General features: G+C 36.4%; 1 protein-coding gene across 2 annotated transcripts in view; it reads left to right on the top strand.

Moving 5' to 3' along the window:
* The first annotated feature begins 198 nt into the window (after positions 1–198).
* The window catches only part of CCP110 (centriolar coiled-coil protein 110), a 28,220-nt gene continuing 9,530 nt past the window's right edge, over positions 199–18,888 (top strand). For both annotated transcript variants that reach the window (XM_066274706.1, XM_066274705.1), the window contains exons 1-11: positions 199–376; positions 1,939–2,083; positions 5,985–6,140; positions 9,231–9,359; positions 11,650–13,294; positions 15,865–15,995; positions 16,522–16,699; positions 17,264–17,403; positions 17,663–17,779; positions 18,130–18,231; positions 18,409–18,525. In XM_066274706.1, coding sequence (XP_066130803.1) covers positions 6,000–6,140; positions 9,231–9,359; positions 11,650–13,294; positions 15,865–15,995; positions 16,522–16,699; positions 17,264–17,403; positions 17,663–17,779; positions 18,130–18,231; positions 18,409–18,525 — 2,700 coding nt within the window. In that variant the 5' untranslated portion in view covers positions 199–376; positions 1,939–2,083; positions 5,985–5,999. The remainder of the gene's footprint in view (positions 377–1,938; positions 2,084–5,984; positions 6,141–9,230; positions 9,360–11,649; positions 13,295–15,864; positions 15,996–16,521; positions 16,700–17,263; positions 17,404–17,662; positions 17,780–18,129; positions 18,232–18,408; positions 18,526–18,888) is intronic.

The raw sequence follows: 18,888 nt of genomic DNA, 5'->3' as shown, positions 1-18,888 counted from the left end.
TGGTAGAGGAATTATCTTGCAGTGGAAGACTACATTTCCCACCGTACACCGAGAGTCTCCTACGCCCTCCATCACTGGACCAAGATGGTAACCAGGTGCGCAATGCACCTCGGGGATTGCAGTTTTCTGGTGGCCCAACCGTTCCAACGGCCCGGGAAGCAAACACCGGAAGTATCCGCCCTGAGAGGTGGAGTCCGGGTGGCGGCGGCCGTTGCCAGGAGCCCGCGTTGCTGCCTGAGACCGATAATATGGCCGGGAGGAGGAGGAGAAGGCGGCGGAGGATCGAGCTGCTCTCTGTCAGTACCAATTGAGCCGTTTGCTCCCTGACAAGGCCTGTGGTGAGGAAACGAAAGGCGACCTGGCCGTGGGAGATCAGGTGTGTACGTGCTGAGGGGACCTGACTTCGTCCCCGCGGCGAGGCCACAGGGCGAGGCGGAATTGGCGCCCTGAGGAGCTGAGGGCGGGCTCTTGTACGGAACCGGAGCGCCAGTGTTGGGCTCCCAGGCCTCGAGCCCCTGGAAGGGCGCTGGTGCGCGGAGACCGGTGCCCGGGCACCGGCGACGTCGGGCACGGAGGTGATGCTCGGATGCTGGCACTGCCTGGTGGGCCCTCGGGATGGAGCCTCGTCGGAGGAACCCAGGGAGGTGGGCGTGGGGCGCTGCGGGGAGAGCCAAGGGCCCGGGTAAATCAACTCCGGCCCCAGCCGCAGAACCACGTCCTATCGAAAAACTGGGCCTTCCCCCTGCCCCCCGCGATGCTGGCGAGGGAGGCGTCCCCTGGGTGTGCGCTGGCCATTTCTGAGCGCGGGTTACCGCAGCCAGCCGCCCCAGGAGCGCTGTTGACTCTGCCCTTGCGCCTCTCTGGGCCATAAGCCGGAGCATAATAAAGCACCTTCTCCTGGTTGCCTCTGATGCTGCTAGGTGGTCCCCACGCTTTGCTTCCATCTGCTTTTGATCCCACTTCCCTATCCCTAATTTAGGCCAATGGCAGGCACTAGAGATTGACTTGATGGGGAAGGACTGGAAAGAGCGAAATGAGGAGGCCGATGTCCCCCTTTCCGTGTTTTTTAAGTTACGTTTGAATCTTACCAGGAACCAAGCACTGTCAGTGCCCTCCAGGAGTTCATAATGTAGCGATAAAAATCATCATCATCACCATCACCGTCATCATCGTCATCTGCATAATAAAAGCAGTCCCCATTTATTGATGCTTTCTGCATGTCGTGCAGTGTACTAATTGCCACACATGTATTAGAATCTCTTTGAGACAGATGAGATTATCCCTATGTTACAGAGGAGGAGACTGAGGCATAGAGATGGTAAGTGAATTGCCTAGCTTATAGCTAGTATGTACCTAAGAAACCTCCCCCTGCATTGGCTCTACAAAAAGCTTACGTCTTTGGGAGGATTGATGGGTAAATAACCAGCTAGAATCTGAAACAAAGCCAGATCTGTTCTGTGGTGCTTTACATTCCCTTTGGTGACATTTCTGGTAGAGCCCTGGAGAGGAGCAGGCACCATGGCTGCTGAGTCTGTGGGGTTTGCCCAAAAGGCTTATTTGGAGAAGGGTCATGGTGTAAATGGAGAGGACAAAGCGTGGCTGAACTTGAGGCAACCGACAGATTATTAAGTGGGCCAGTAATGCCTTATGGCAAAGTATGGGGCAGTAGCTTCGTGGTTGGAGTGGCCTTGTATTTAAGACTCCCTTAAAATAAGCCCTGATGACAGGTGTTGTGAGAAAGGAAGTGCTTAATCACATAGGATATGGATGCTCACTTTTTAAATGGTTGCCTTTGCAGTTTAGAGGTGCCACTTTCTTCGAGAATAGGGTCATCCATGAAACTACCATTCTCTAAATTCCACTCTTCCTTGCTAGCTTTTTAAACATTATTATTTAAGCTAATTACCCTAATTTATTTGTTCAATATTTTTTATCAAGTGCTACTGTGTGCTGATGCTGTTCTATGTAATGGGGATTCAGTGGTGAGCAAGACTCAGAAAGTACCTGTGCTTATGGAGCTTACGTTTTGGTGGAAGAAGACAGACAGAAACCAAGGAAATAAACAAGATAATTTCAGATAGTGGTAAGTGCAATGAAAATTGCAAAGCAGCAGTGTAATGTGGTAGTGACTGACGTAGGATTAATTTAATGGGATGATCGGGGACAGCCTTTCAAAGATAAACAGGCTGAGGCTGAAGGATAAGAAGGATCCAGTCATGCTCTTCTGGGATCATTTGGTAATTTCCATAATCATATTAGTACTTGTATTTGGACGTTTAATACATTAGCATATGCCATTAGTTATACTGTAATAATAATAAATTACTATACATCTGTAATATGAATGATGTGCACGTACTGTTTAAGTGATGTGAATTTAACTTTCTGAAACAATGAGGCATAACTATATGATGTTGAAAAAAAATTAAACTGTTGCCATAAAGCTATTTTATTTCCTTAAATTTCCCAGACCTTTAAAATAGAATTTCATGCTTTGAGTGTGTATTCATAGGGATATGTTACATTAATTATGTGAGTAATTTATATATATTCCCTGTAATGTTGGATGTGTGGGTTATTTAAAAAATATTTTGAAGTATTTTAGTAGAAATGGGGTTATTTGATTTCCTCTTACATCTGAGCTTCTGCATATTTTGGTTAAGACCCATAATATGGGTTAAAAGCTAGACTAAAACTTGAGGTCTTGCTGTAGTTATGATGTAGTAAGGTATTGGTTTTGTTTTTTACTTTTGCTTGTTTTATGTAAGTTTAGAAAATAATCTGATTCATACACTAGAGAACCATTTTTTTGAAATTAAACACTCACTTTGCATAAGTTGAATATCGAAATAATTAGAATTGATGGGATGGTAGGAAGAAGTTATTAAGCTACTCAGCTGATCAAAAGTAGCAACATCTTATTTTTCATAATCTAATCATAATTTTGAATATACTTTTTCTTCATTTTTAATTGTGCTATATTTTTTTCCTGACACTTTAGTGTACTGAATTTTTAAGTGTGTTGAGGCTTAGAACAGTATCATATTCTATCTATTTCATCTTTGCCTATTCTACATTGTGAATTGAATTTCCCTACCTCTTTCTTTTTTGTTGATTAATAGTTTTTAAATGAACATTATTAGTTTTTCTCTTTTCACCATTCATTCCGTTATTGGTTATGAGTCTGATGATAATATTCTTTTTATTTTTCCTTGCTTATTTAAAGGAAACAGTGTTGGACATAATGTTGTGGCAACAGGCAATCAAATATTTAAGGCTTGCTAGATGAATGAATATGGTGGCTAATCCTTCCTGTTACTTTGTATTTTCATAGTCACCATCACAATTTCCAGAAATTGTGAAGTTACTGAGCTGATTATTTTAAGTTATTAGGCACTAGTTCTCATTTTCAATAATGAAATAGAATTATTACAAGTCAATAGATTTTCTGTTTTCTGCTGTTGACTGATTTGGTTAGTGATGATGAGTAATAATATATATTTTAAGATATGCAAGTAATAGACTTTGAACTTCATAATAGAAAAATAATTTTTAAAACTAAATATCCTCTTTTATTTGAATAGCCTTTCTGTCTTTTTTTTTTTTTTTTTTTTTTTTTGCTACAAAAGCCCTTTTTTTTTGGCTGCCTTTGTATAATTTAGTTTTGCTTATGCTGTATAATTAAGTCATACTAAAGAAAATCTATTCTATTACTAGCTGTACCCGGCCACGCATTGCTGTGGCTCAGTCTGGTTAAATGGAAAAGAAAGAAAAGAGAAAGTGTACGTTTCTAATATGTTTAACTTCACAATATTTGTTGTTGTTCCATTGTCTATGCAGATATAGAGATTATCTGGTTTGCCGACTCTAGAACACACAACATATGATTGTCCATGTGAGAAGCAATCCGTGTGTAGATCTAAAGCGCACAATTCTAAAGCTTGGCCCTGAGCTTTGTTGATGGTGATTGCAAATGCCAATCAAATTGGGAATTGCAATCTCTTAAATTGAAATGGCATATCCATTGGAATCATAGGAATGTGAGGAATGAGGACATCTTCACCTTTGAAAGGTCCTGTCCAGATTGTTACTTCTACGACATCGCTCATTAATATTTTTACTGCAAGCCACATACCGTTGCAAAGATTTGGCTGGTTGATATTTCGCAACATGATAATCGGCATGCCGATTCTCACTTGCAGTACATGCGGTGGCATCCCTGGCAGATCAAGTGAATTCAAAAATTCTGTTGGATAATTAACCGCTTCATCTGCTTCCACAACAGTGTTGACGGACTTGTATGTGACTGTCTCGCTTTGAATGTTAGACTGAATAATATTGTTAAGTTTGTAGGCGTCTTTGTTCTCGGCCGCAAGAATAGCTAGTTCACTCTGCCAATTGTGATTCTTAAAATTGGCTTGAATATTAGGAAATACTTTTTCAACCAATTCTTCTTTTGACGTCAGTAAATTGCAGGAGTTATGAGGCAATGAAATTCGTCCTGAGGTCAGATCAACCGGCACCTTTCTGTTCCCAATTCCTAGCAATTGATGTGAGAATAGAATATCTCAGCTAATCGATCATTTTGCAGCTGGACATGCATATTTGTAGTTAATTTTAATGTCTTTAAATGTCGCCACAAAGTAGAGTATTTCAGACAAGCATTTATTTCATCCACTGGTGTCAATTGAAGAATTACAGGTAATGCTTGCCTGAAATCTTCTGCAAGCAGTATTAATGCGTTCCCAAATGGTCTGATGTTTCCATGCAAATCTTGCAATGATCGATCAAGAGCCTCGAGCGATTTTTTGTGCACCATTGTGCATTCATCCCAAACAATAAGTTTGCATTTCTGCAGTACTTTTCCCATGCTGGATGCTTTGGAAATGTTGCACGTGGGAGTTTCAATGAATTGCATTTCAATGGCAATTTCAAAGCGGAATGAGTTCTTCCACCTGGTAGCAATTTTGCAGCTATTCAGGATGATGCAAGAGCTAAGGCTATGTCATTTTGGGATTGAATTAATTGCTGCCAGAATCAATCTAATTAGGAACAATTTATCAGTTCCTCCTGGCGCATCTAAGAAGAAGATTTCTCCAACCCTGTTATTGACAGTTTGCATTATTTGATCGTAAATGCCTTTTTGCTCAAGCGTTAGCTTAGGAATATTTGATTGAACATACGACAAAAGATCACCCGTGTTGTAATTTTGTTCACGACGTAATTCTACATCAAACAGAGCAGCAGCAGATTGATTTGGTGATGGCATTCCCAATTGATTGAGAACTTTGTTCACGATTTCTAAGCACAAATCTTCAATCATTATCAACACTTTTTTGTAGATTTCTGCTGTGAAATCCATGTTAATATTTGAATTTTCCTTGCATATTCGACGGAAAATATCTTCAGCCATGTGCGATTTATATTTCTCCCATAACATTGAAATGGAATCAAAATATTTAGTATAGCATGTGTTGCTTTTACATCCAACAGATGGCGCTGTTTTTTTAAAAAAAGGCATGTTTTTACCTGTCAGGTGTGACATCTATTATATATAATAGTAGGTATATAAAAACGCGCATATTCAAATGCAACGTTGTGTCAAATTTTCAAAGTAATCAGTGAAGAACTTTTGGAGATTTAAGATTTTGAACAAACATTTACATTTTTATTTATAGAATTTTGTATCTCTTAAGTAGGTTTTACTGGTAAGTTCTTAGTACTTCTCTGAACTAATCACTTTTAGACTGATTTGCATACAACTATTCAGAAATATCTAGTATTTGAAACAAGCCTCACCTGGGTAGGATCTTGCCCCACTTACTATATACTCAAGAATTAGCTCCTGCTTGGTGAAAAATTTGGGTAAGTACAATTCTAGGAATTGTGAATTCTGGGAACATTTTAGTTCTCTATAAAATTGGTCAAATAATTAAAATCTGTGTTTCTCAGCATATTAAAAATGACATTTTTATCTTTTGTAGTGTGGTTGTGGGAAGATGGAGGAATATGAGAAGTTCTGTGAGAAAAGTATGGCCAGAATTCAAAAAGCATCACTGTCCACAGAGAGTTTTCTACCTATCCAGTCTGAAAGTGTTTCACTTATTCGCTTCCATGGAGTGGCTGTGCTTTCTCCACTGGTAAACGTTCTTTGATTTTAAGTAACCATTTTTCCTATAGTGAACCGCTAAGGCAATTCATAGGAAAAATAAAAAAAAGGTTTATAAATGTCAAAAAGATGCCTAACTTATAATTTAAAAAATACAAATGAGCTAGCGTTATTTTTACCTATTAGATTGGTAAAGATCTTGTAGGACCTAGTGTTCTTTATTTTGGGGAAAAGGTACTTTTGCTGAGAGAATCAGTTGATTTTACTTTTTGAGCAATTTGGTCAGGTTTATAAGAATTTAAAAGTGTACATAGCCTTTGCCTCAGCAGTTCCATTTTGGGGAATATCTTACACTAAATACCCAAAGAAATATTAGAAGATTAGAGTTGCATTGTTTAAAATAGCTAGAGATTGTTGAACAACCTAAATGCCTGTCAGTGGTGGACTAGTTTAACTATGGTCCATTTTATAGTATCTCAGACATGCCATTAAAATGAGTACAGTAGACCTAAACGTGTGGGCATGGAAGGCTCTCAGTGAGCTGTGCTAAATCACAACACACACATCCTCTCGGGTGCAATGGAGACTAGTGGTTAAAAGCCCAGCTCTGGTGCCTTCTGGCCTGGATTCAAATCATTACTACTTACCTGCTATGTGAACTTGCAGGTCTATTTTTCTTGTTTGTTAAATTAGGATAAAAATCATGCCTACCTCACAGGGTTGTTTGGAGGATCACTAATTCGTACATTTAAAATGCTTAGAACACTACTTAGTTCATAGGAGGTACTTAATATATGCTATTTGGATTTTTTGTTTGTTTTTGACTTCAGAGAAAGAGAATAAGGTAAGGGGAGAGAAAGAGAGAAGCATTCATTCGTTGTTCCATTTCATACATTCATTGGTTGCTTCCTGTGAGTGCCCTGAATGGGGATCGAACCCGCAATCTTGGTGTTTTGAGATGATGCTCTAACCGACTAAGCTAACTGGCTAGAACCACTGTTTGGATTTTTAAATAAGGATATTGTATTCTTTCTCTGGGGAGGGATAAGGAAATATAGGATGAGAGGGAAGATGCATTTTTTCATCATAAACCCTTTGATATTGATTGCCTATTTTCAAAATGTGATTCTATTTCAAATCAGAAAATTAATATGATTGAAAGTGAATTTAAATTTTTTTTGTATAATAGGAGTTAAAAGATCAGTATTTTCTGCCATCCTTTTGTGATGAAATTTACAAATATACAGAAAAGTTGAAAGGATAGTACCATGACTACCTATATATCTAGTAGTTAGATTCAACAATTGGCATTTTTGCCATCTCTGCTATATCATGTTTGTGATTTTATATATGTGTGTATGTGTGTGTGTGTGTGTATTTACCTACTCTTTCCATTTTATTGCTGAGCCATTTGAAAATTGCAGATATATGACACTTCTCCCCCAAATTCAGGGTGGGGCAAAAGTAGGTTTACAGTTGTTCTTATGGAAAATAATACAATAATTAATAAGTAATAATACCAGAATAAACCTTGTTTTGTGTACTCACAACTGTAAACCTACTTTTGCTCCACCCTGTATTTTGGTATATATATTCTAAAAATAAAGGATATTCTCTTATATAAAAATCCCAATGCCATTATGACATCTTTAGATAATTAATAATAATTTTAATAGCATTTAATATTCTGTTTATATTCAAGTTTCTGATTTTGTGCTCAAAATGTCTTTTATAACTTCTTTTTTCTAATCTGGATCCAGTCAAAATTCACAAATAGCATTTGCTTGTTACAATTTTTAAATCTCTTTTGATGTAGAACAGTTCTTCTACCTCTTCAAAGAATTTTTTTTTATGATAGTGAATTTTTAAAGAGACCAGAGCAGTTATCTTGTAGAATGCCTTATATTTTGAAATTGTCTGTTTCCTTCATGATAAAGTTTAACTTGTTCTCTAGTCCCTGTAGTTCCTATAAACTGGAAATTAAGTCTAAAAGTTTGATTAGAATTAGGTTAAACATTTTGGGCAAGAATTGTTTGGAGATGGTGCCATGTAATTCATAGTGAATTAAATCAGGATAATGTCTGGTTCCTCTATTTTGATGTTTAGTTTGAATACTTGCTTTTACAGTGGTGACTACCAGATGACTCTTTAAAGATATACATTTTGTTTCATCTTTTTTATTAGCAAGTAAACTGTGGAATGATTCTTTGGTACCATGCAAATAAGAAAATATTTTAAAACAACATTTTTATCAGTTATTTGGTTACATATTGATTGATTAGTTTAATATGGACCAAAATGTCTGCTCCTTATAGCTTAGAATCTATGACTCCATCAGTTACTTATTTATAAGCAAAATCTGAAGTTTATGGACATTAATCCATGCTTTTATATAATATTTGATGGATGAATATTGCAACTTTGGCATAATCTTTTATGACATGTTTTTCATTTGAATAAAGTCTAAAATAAGTCTTGACTCCTTAACACAGTGACTAAATTTCCCAGGACTTAATAATTAAGATTTAAATCCACTGCAAAAAGATATAAGGTCTAGAAGACTTCAGTTTTTTTAGGTACGTTTTATTTTTAGTAGAGGTTACAATAAAGTGTGAACCAAGTATGTGTTCTGATTTTGTAGGCGAATAAATCATCTATTTATTTTACCATTAAACCTTTGGACATTTTCTTGAAGTAGCAAAGAAGTAAAATGTACTTTTATTAGAAGATCGAAATAGAAGAATCTGACTGACCTAGTGAAGTAAAACACTGCCAAGTGAAAAGCTCAGTGGCAAAGGGCTGATTTTCACTCTCAGTTTAGAGCATTTGATAAGGTTCTCTTTCCTTTAACCTTTTTATAGTTGAGAATAATTTGCATACAGTAAAATATACAGATCTTAAGCATTAAAGTTCCATGAATTTTTATATATGGCATAAACTTGTATAACTTACACCCACACTGAACATTTTCATCACCACAGAGATCTCACACACACCCCAGTCGTTACCCCAAACCTCTTCACATTTCTTCCACTAGAGTTTTAAGCACTCTGATTCAAAACTTCCAGACTTTTGCTATTTTTTGTATTTATGAGAAATAATTATTTATGATCTTTTGCAGCTTAACATTGAGAAAAGAAAGGAAATGCAACAAGAAAAGCAAAAAGCACTTGATGCCGAAGCAAGAAAGCAGGCTAATAGGAAGAAAGCTTTACTGACTCGTGTTCAGGAGATTCTTGAAAATGTTCAGGTGTGTAATTTAAACTCTTCAACTATAATTAAGAAATCATGAAGTTAGCACTGAAGATAATATTTCAGAAATATATTTGCACTTAATAGTTAATTACCAATATACTTTACTGTTCTGTTTGAGAAGTTTGATAATTTGTGAAATTCCATTTCAGTTACTCCCCAGAGAAAATTCACTTGCTTGTTTAGTGATGCCCAGTACTTGAATCAGAGGGTACTTAGACAATGGAGCCATACACTGAATATAATTGCTTCTTGTCTATGTCTTATGACTCTAAAAACATTGAATCTCAGTGCTAAAATGATAGAATTGGCCATTGTAGTTTGCCTCTGAACTAATCAGACTATTGACTTAATGACCTTATTCTCATTCTCCACTAAAGTAAATAACTACCCCAAATTTTTTTTGGTGAAAATTCTGCTCTTAGATACACAAATGCATTTTAGATTAGATAAATATAATTGCCTACATGCATCTTAGATCTGAATTAAAACCATTTAAACAACACATCCATACCTTTTGTAATTACTTTTACTTAGCTTAATTTCAATTTGTTTAAACAATTTGTTTTAAGGTCCTGATCATTTCATACTAAAAAGAAAAACGAATTTGATTGAACAAAGAATTTCTGCCATATATAGCACTGTTTTGCTGGTTATCTTTTTTTTATATTCTTGGGGGTTTGTGTTTTGTGTAATTCACAGCAGATGAGACATGCACAATGAACCTTGGAAAATTTTTCATAAATAACTACTTTGCTTTCTCTGTGGGTAGTAGATTTTAATTTTCAGATTATAATTATTTCTCATATTAAGTTTTAAAAATATAATGTATAGCACAATAAAAGTAGGTTTTTGAATTGCTAGCTATTTATTATTGAAACAAAAATGATATATCATTCTTTATCCTTTGAGGGAATATATCAAATACATTATTAAAGAGATTACTGTTGAGTATGAAAACTTTCTCTGAATAATAGCATGTATAGTGTTGAACTGTAATGAATTAATTATGCAGGTAGAAAAGTTTTATATATTAAAAATAGATTTCTAAGCTCTGTTTCATCTGTAAAACCTGTGATTCTATGGTAGATTTTTTTATTACTTAAATCTTGTAACCAAAAGCTTATGTTAGTGGTATACAAAAACATCAAACCTATGAATATGTTCATGGATTTTGTGAATATGTATTTCTTTGTTTAATTTTGGTCCTGAGGTTGTGACTGAGTACAACTTGTACAGTTTATATAGCACAGCACCTAGAAACCATTACATGTCTTGGGATTAATAAGGTAAAATAGGAGTGCAGATAGGTCTAGGAAAAAATACATGCAAAACAACTTGAAAGGCTTTCAATAATCAGGATTCTGGAGTCTATATTCTCATAAGAACATGATAATGATTTCTGCCAGTTTAATATATACTTATATAATCTTTAGAAATCATCCTAGTTTCCTCTAATTTTTTTGCAAACTCAAATTATTTAAATACAAAATGTAATTTTGTTTTGTTTTGTCTTTTGGATCTCTTATGTATACAATTATCCTCATCTTAATTTTTCAAATTTTTTACTTATTTTTCTTCTAAAACTCATTAACAGATTTTGTTTTAATGAACGTCAGTTAATCAAATTGAGATTTGCTTTAATAAATTGGGTTTTAAGATGAAATTTTTCTTATTTTTAAGTAATTTAAACCATATGGCTCAGCTATCATTTACTACAAATTTATTTCATAATATAGAAGGATTTTAGTTAAAATTTGGATGGAATAAATATATAGGAGGCAGGAAGGAGTCTTATTACTGAATTATTTTTTCTTAATCAATATCCAGGGCAAGTTAGTCTTTGTTAAGGAGAGAATCATAATGTAAGAAATTTAACTACTTGCTATTTATCGTATACATTGCTTTCCTTAAGTGATAGCTCTTATAGTTGGAACAGTTGATGATATTAGTAACATATAACCAGAAGAAAGTTAAGGAAAATGCTTTTATTCTAAAAGTAAATTGCACATGGATATATGAATATCTATGTGTGTGTATACACATGCAAATGTTCAGAATAATATTTTTAAGTGTTAATAAATAGTTGAGGATGACTAATAGATGTTATTTATAGTAATTAGAGCTCCACATGATATAAGATAAAGAAAAAGGTAATCTTAGTTTTTGTTTGTGTTTTCAAATATTAGAACTCTGAATTTTCCATTTCAGTTTTATTTTAGAAAACAATGAAATCAAAAGGGTTTTGTGCAGTGAGGAAATAATAATTTTTATATTTCCTTTTTCAGGTTAGAAAGGCACCTAATGCCAGTGATTTTGATCAGTGGGAGACTGAAACAGTTTACTCTAATTCAGAAGTCAGAAACTTGAATGTTCCTGCTACCTTTCCAAATGTCTTGCCAAGCCCTACTGAACACTCTACTTTAGCAAAGTTTGAAAAGATAACTGGAATTTTGCCACTGCATAATGAGGACCAATTTAAATCTAATGGGATAGACTTAGCTAAGGATTCAGAAGAACTTAATTCTCTAAAGCAATGTGGTAGTTCACATCTTAGCCACACAGAAAATGAAGCTTCTCTGAAGACCTTCTCGGCAACCCCACAGGAGACTCTTATTTCTGTTGGTCTCTTTCCAACAAATGAAGAAGAGGATCCATCACTTATGGAAGGAGTTACTCCAGATCCCTATGTAATGAGTCTTCAGAACCTGATGAAAAGGTCAAAGGAATATATAGAAAGAGAACAATCTAGACGTAGTCTGAGAAATAGTACAAAGGGAAGTGTTAATGAGAGTCATTCAGACAAAGAAAATGATGCTGTTAAAGTGACTGACTGTGTAAAGGAGAAGGGCCAGTTGATGGGCAAACACTGTGGTTCAGTAATTCCTGACAAACCAAGCCTTAATAAATCAAATGTTCTCCTCCAAGGTGCTTCCACTCAAGCAAGCAGCATGAATACACCAGTTTTAGGTAGCTTTTCTAAAGCAGACATACCTGTCGGAACTGGCCATCCCACTGTTTCAGATCCTGATTCTGATTTTAAAGTCATTCCCACTTTTGTTACTGAAAATAATGTTATCAAAAGTCTTACTGGTTCATATGCCAAATTACCTAGTCCAGAGCCAAGCCTGAGTCCTAAAATGCATCGAAGGCGTTCGAGGCCATCATCAGCATGTCATATACTTATAAATAACCCAGTAAATGCCTGTGAATTAAGTCCTAAAGGAAAAGAACAGGCAGTTGACTTAGTTCAAGATACTGATGAAAAAACAAACGTACCTGAAACTGTGCCAAAGTTAGCAACTGATTTAACGGGGGTTTGTTCAAGCAAGGTTTATACCAGCAAAAATACATCTGAAGTGATACAGGAAATGGTTTTAGGGAATTCAAATCAGGTATGTCAATCTTCAGGAAATCAATTAGAAAATAAAGTCATTCATGGACTTGCTGTTGTGGAAGGTCAGTTAACATCTGATGGGAAAGGACCCTACAAAATGGACAGTGCATGTATTGCAATGCCAAGGTTGCATGAGCCATATGCCACCGTTCCGTGCATAACAAGTCAAAACTTTGGAACCATGAGTGGACTCAAGTCAACTAGTGTGTTAGAGAAAAACTGCAGTTTACAAATGGAACTGAATAAGTCCTATGATATAAAAAACCCATCTCCTTTACTGATGCAAAACCAGAACACTAGACAGCAGATGGATACCCCTACAGTGTCCTGTGGAAATGAACAATTTTTGGATAACAGTTTTGAGAAAGTTAAACGGAGACTTGATTTAGACATGGATAGTTTGCAAAAAGAAAACTGCCCCTATGTCATAACAACTGGAATAGCTGAACAAGAAAAGCAACATTTGCCAGAAAAAAGATACCCTAAGGGATCTGTCTATATCAACAAGAATAAAATGTCAGAAAGTATTTCCAAAGGTAAGAAACTTGGAAGTGTTTGATACCTGCCAAATAGGTGGTACCTTTATTTAATGCTTTTAATTGACATTTTGCAAAATATATAATAATCATCTTTATCTGTTCATTAGGGTACTAATTTTATTTATCAGAGAACATATAATTAGCTACAGTTGATTGCCATTTGATAGATTTTTCTTACAGGATTTTTAAATTTAAATTATGAATCTTTCATAATCAATCCACTTGGTAATATTGGGAATATTGTTACTGACTGGAAGAAAAAGTTCTTTTTTTTTTTTTTTTTAACAGAGGCAGAGATAGACAGGGACAGACAGACAGGAACGGAGAGAGATGAGAAGCATCAATCATCAGTTTCTCGTTGCACGTTGCGACTTCTTAGTTGTTCATTGATTGCTTTCTCACATGTGCCTTGACCGCGGGCCTTCAGCAGACCGAGTAACCCCCTGCTGGAGCCAGGGACCTTGGGTCTAAGCTGGTGAGCTCTTTGCTCAAGCCAGATGAGCCCGCGCTCAAGCTGGCGACCTCGGGGTCTCGAACCTGGGTCCTTCCGCATCCCAGTTCGACGCTCTATCCACTGCGCCACCACCTGGTCAGGCAGAAAAAGTTCTTGCATGAATTATCACTCATTGTTTTTATTCCGTGTATTGGTATGATGTCTTCCTTTTGGACTGTAGTTTTCATATTTTCATTATTTTGTCCTTTCATCTGTGATGAGATCCCCATATAGTTGGCCTTTAACATCAAATTATTAGAGAAAAATAACACAAATAAGGCTCTATGAATAGTGTCTCAAGAATAGTATTTTTATTGATAGAAATTATTTCAAATTTCTGTTGCATCTAGTATATTAACAACAACTTGTTAAAACATTTATTACTCCTTACTTTGTTGTCATGGTTCATAATTCTTCATTGCTGATATGGGAGACATAAATCAAGTAAATTAGCTTTTAGACATAGACATTTCAGCTCTAATGTGATACATGTCTTCCTGAAAAAAAAACTTCACATTCTGTAAAATTGCATGCTAAAAATAATAGGGTTTATAGAAAAAATAGGGTTGAAGCAGACCATTTAAAACCTGTGCAACTTTATAAGAATGCTAGTAAAAACAACAGATGATAACCTGGGAAGCTAACCTGGATTCTCCCTGTAAACAACACACCATGGCTAGAGACTGTCTCAGTGAATCCCAAACATACACAAAAGCAACAAGTGGGCCAGGGAGGCAGTGTTCCTCTCTAGCAAGGGAGCCCCTTGTCTTGAAGCACTGGGCAGTGTTTAGTGAGGACAGGACTCTCCACATTACTATTTTTTTTTTTTTTGTATTTTTCTGAAGTTGGAAATGGGGAGGCAGTCAGACAGACTCCCGCATGCGCCCTACCAGGATCCACCCGGCACGCCCACCAGGGGGCGATGCTGTGCCCATCTGGGGCATTGCTGTGTTGCAACCAGAGCCATTCTAGCGCCTGAGGCAGAGGCCATGGAGCCATCCTCAGCGCCCGGGCCAATTTTGCTCCAATGGAACCCTGGCTGCGGGAGGGGAAGAGAGAGACAGAGAGCGGGAGGGGTGGAGAAGCAGATGGGCGCTTCTCCTGTGTGCCCTGTCCGGGAATCAAACCTGGGACTCCTGCACGCCAGGCCGACGCTCTACCACTGAGCCAACCAGCCAGGGCCTCCACATTATTAATTATTATTATTATTATTATTATTTTGCAATACTTTTATTTAAAGGCTTTGTCAAAAATACAGCCTTTCGTGGAGTACTTTGAGAAGGGAGGGACAGAGAGCAGAAGGGGCATGGGAAAAAGCTCACTTGTCTGCTCCACTCACACTTATTCAGCAGGACCTTATTTCACATTCCTTTCAATGATATATTTGAAGCGGAAAATGTCACAGGACAGGCGCTTGCCTTTGCATTTCCCGCATAAATCTTGATGACAGTGGGTGCAAAGCAATCCCTCTTAATAAAGTTGTCAGCTTAACTAAGAACATTTTTAATAATGCACATAAAAAAAGTCTTCATACAAATTGTTCTACAGTCCAAACATACAATAATTGGAAAATGTTTAGAAACAAAAGCCAATGTAAAAGGACATTAAAACAACTAGAACAGCGCAGGTTTTGTATGGCTCTGGATTTTACAGTTTCCTGCTACATCATCAATTTCAGAAATCAGTTCCTTCAACTGGCATCATTGCTCAGGATTTAAGGAAATACCTTTTCTTCCTGGTTTCATTTCATCTTGCAGATCCATCCAATATTCTCTAATAACAATTAGTACTACTCTAATATCAATTAGGAGCCAGAGAGAGCCCCTTGCCAGGGGGGGAGCTCCCTCTAGGGATCTGTTGAATGAGTGGGTAAGGGTAGTGAGATTCGGGTCTTTATTTGATAGCATGAGATGAGTCGCAAAAGAATGTGGTTCAAAGTGGGGAGTTGGTATCTTAATTTTATTATGTCAGGTCCAGGAATGCTCTCTGATTAAAGCATAATTTAAATTGATATAAAACATCAAATAATGGATTTGTAAATTTTCTAAATCTGAGGGGACGTGTTTCTTTTCAGAAAACGAAGAGATATTAAAAAGCAAGATGTTAGCTTTTGAAGAAATGCGAAAGAGACTGGAAGAACAGCACGCCCAGCAGTTGTCACTCCTCATAGCTGAGCAGGAGCGGGAACAGGAAAGATTACAAAAGGTGAGGAATTAGAATGTAGGGATATAAGGCTGTAAGTGGAATTTAGCTAGGGTGGGAATACCTAAGAATTTTAGTCACGGGTAGGATACTAGTAATTTCATCCAAATATCTTAATCTAAGGTGGTCATTGATTTTGATTCATGGGTAATATTTTTATTACCAGAATAGGTGGTTTAATGTTTAGATTCTTATCTAAAAATAATGTAGACTCTATCAAAAGGATACTTCATTGAATCCTTGATTCAAAACTTAATATTTTTAAAAGTATTTTATAAATAAATGCTGAAATAAGCATTCTGTGAGAATATACTGTATTGTAAGAGGAGGACACTTGTTTTAAGATTATTATTGTTACTATATCACATTTTAAAATCAAATTGTCCATTTTATTTGAAGGAGGAAAACTTCACATAGATAACAATTTGTTGATAATTACACATACTTTTAGCTAAACCTAAAATAATACTATTTTGGGATAACATTTAACAAAATATCTAGCATGTTATAATAAATTCTTAACCTATAGGAAATAGAAGAACGGGAGAAGATGTTCAAAGAAAAAAACGTGATTACAGCAGAAACCTCTGAACTGGATATGAACAATGCGTTGGACTTAGAATGGAGAAAAATAAGTGACCCCAGTTTGCTAGGCACAGTGCTATCTCAGGTGGACTCACTCCATACTTCAAATTCCAATAGTTCCGGTAAATATTCAAAAGTGCTTTTCCATTTGAAAAACTTATTCTACGGTAAGATATTTTGTTTGGAACACTTTAAGATTGTATCTTTTTTCTTCAAGTAATTCCTTATCCAGCCCACTGCTCTTTACCAGCTGCTTAATAACTAGTGAAAAAGTAGATGATAGCAGCAGATCAAAGACTGGTGAGCAGGTGTTCATGAGAAAGAAAAGCCACCTTAGCAAGGAAAGTATCAGGAAATTTGACTCGGAGTCCAGTCTGTTCATTCACGCAGTAGGTGATAGTTTCAAGTGAAAACAGTTTGCTATCTCCAGAGTGATCTTGAATTACTACATCTAATTTCTGTGCCAGTAGGAGTTTATCTTCACATCTTCAATTATCCTAAGATGCCGTTTGTGTTGAAAAGACCCATCTGGTACATAAGCCTAACATCATAAATACTTTAGTGGATCAGTTTCAGAGACCACTGTCATTCTTTTTGTTGTTGTTCCTAATGAGTGTCATGTTTATGTGGGTGTTTTGCATATTCTGATTGTCTGACCTCAAGTATAATACTATATATTTCTCTAGGTTTCACAAATTCTGCCCTACAACATAGTTTTGGTTCTGTAAACGAAGCACCATTCTACCTCTGGGGATCATCAACTAGTGGCTTGACTAAACTCTCCATAACAAGGCCTTTTGGAAGGGCAACAACTAAGTGGTCTCAGGTGGGCAAACTTAATGATACATGTGTGTCCATCTGTCTTCTGTTTATTTATCTTTTATTTTTTAGCGAGCTACATTATGTTTGATTATTCAAATGAGCTTGGATGTTTTTGTCGTACATCCAATAGTTTACCTTTTATTAGAGTTGAAACTTCAACAGTGCATACATGTATTGAAGAATTTAGTTCATTGCAATAGATTAAGAAAAACAATGTTGAGTATAATGCTCAGATTATTAAAACATTGTCTATATTCTTCTAGGTTTTCAGTCCAGAAGTACAAGTAAAATTTAATAGAATAACTGCTGTGGCAAAAGGATTTCTTACTCGTAGACTTATGCAGACAGATAAATTGAAGCAACTTCGACAAACTGTAAAAGTAAGAAAATTGTTGTAAATTATTTGTATTTCACTTGTGGGTATCAGTTTCCATCAGTCTTGTTACAGCTGAGTTGACAAATTAGTTCAGAACTTAGGTAGATCAAACTTTAGTTACTGTAATATAAGCAATTTTAGAAATCTGATGATTAATCTCATTCAGATAATTTTTAAAAATAGGTGAAGAAAGTATTTTGTGTATTTTCATCTCACAGTAAAGTGAGTGCTGTTAAGTAATAGTTTTGTGTTCTTAGTAATTTTGGATTGACTGAGATAAAGGACAAAAGGAAACTCCAGTGATCACGAATCTTTCTAGAAATACGGTTTTTGAAGGGGCATTTCCTCTTTCAGGACACTATGGAATTCATAAGAAGTTTTCAGTCGGAAGCACCACTGAAGAGAGGAGTTGTTTCAGCACAGGATGCTTCTCTGCAGGAGAGAGTGTTGGCTCAGGTAACTGTACTGGTCCGGGAGGCTTGGGGAAATGGAAATGCTTCCTTTCCCTCCCTTCACTTAACCACTGAAGAGACGTTTCAGTTAAAACTTTTCCTCCAAGTAAAAGAATATATAATATTACCAATCCCTGACCTCATCTTTTTTAATGGGTACAATGTTTTCTTTTGAACCTAGTTGCGAGCTGCCCTGTATGGTATTCATGATATATTCTTTGTGATGGATGCAGCTGAAAGAATGTCTATTCTGCGTCATGACCGGGAAGCTCGCAAAGAGAAAATGCTCAGGCAAATGGTATGTTACCTGATTCGGTGATGAATGAGTGACAGAGAAAACTATTTCTTCCACAGTCACAAAATACTTCTGACAGCAGGTGTCTGGTTTTTCCCCACTGGGTGTCCAATGATTCAGTTCAGTTCTGATAGTACCTACCTGGAGGTATCAGATATTACAAGTTAAGGAGGCAGTTAGACTGCCCCCACTTCAGACACCAGTCACAGTTCCCAGGTCATTTGAACTGATGGCTATAAATCTGAGTTCCCATGTCCCCCACCTTTAGGTCAGTAATTTTCTGGAATAGCTCACAGAACTCAGGGAAACATTTAATTTACATTGACTAGTTTATTGTATAATAAAGGACATAATAAATTATTTAGA

The sequence above is a fragment of the Saccopteryx bilineata genome, chromosome 4, assembly GCF_036850765.1.
Source record: "Saccopteryx bilineata isolate mSacBil1 chromosome 4, mSacBil1_pri_phased_curated, whole genome shotgun sequence".
In the NCBI taxonomy this organism is placed as follows: Eukaryota; Metazoa; Chordata; class Mammalia; order Chiroptera; family Emballonuridae; genus Saccopteryx; species Saccopteryx bilineata.
This window is presented reverse-complemented; position numbering and strand designations above follow the sequence as displayed.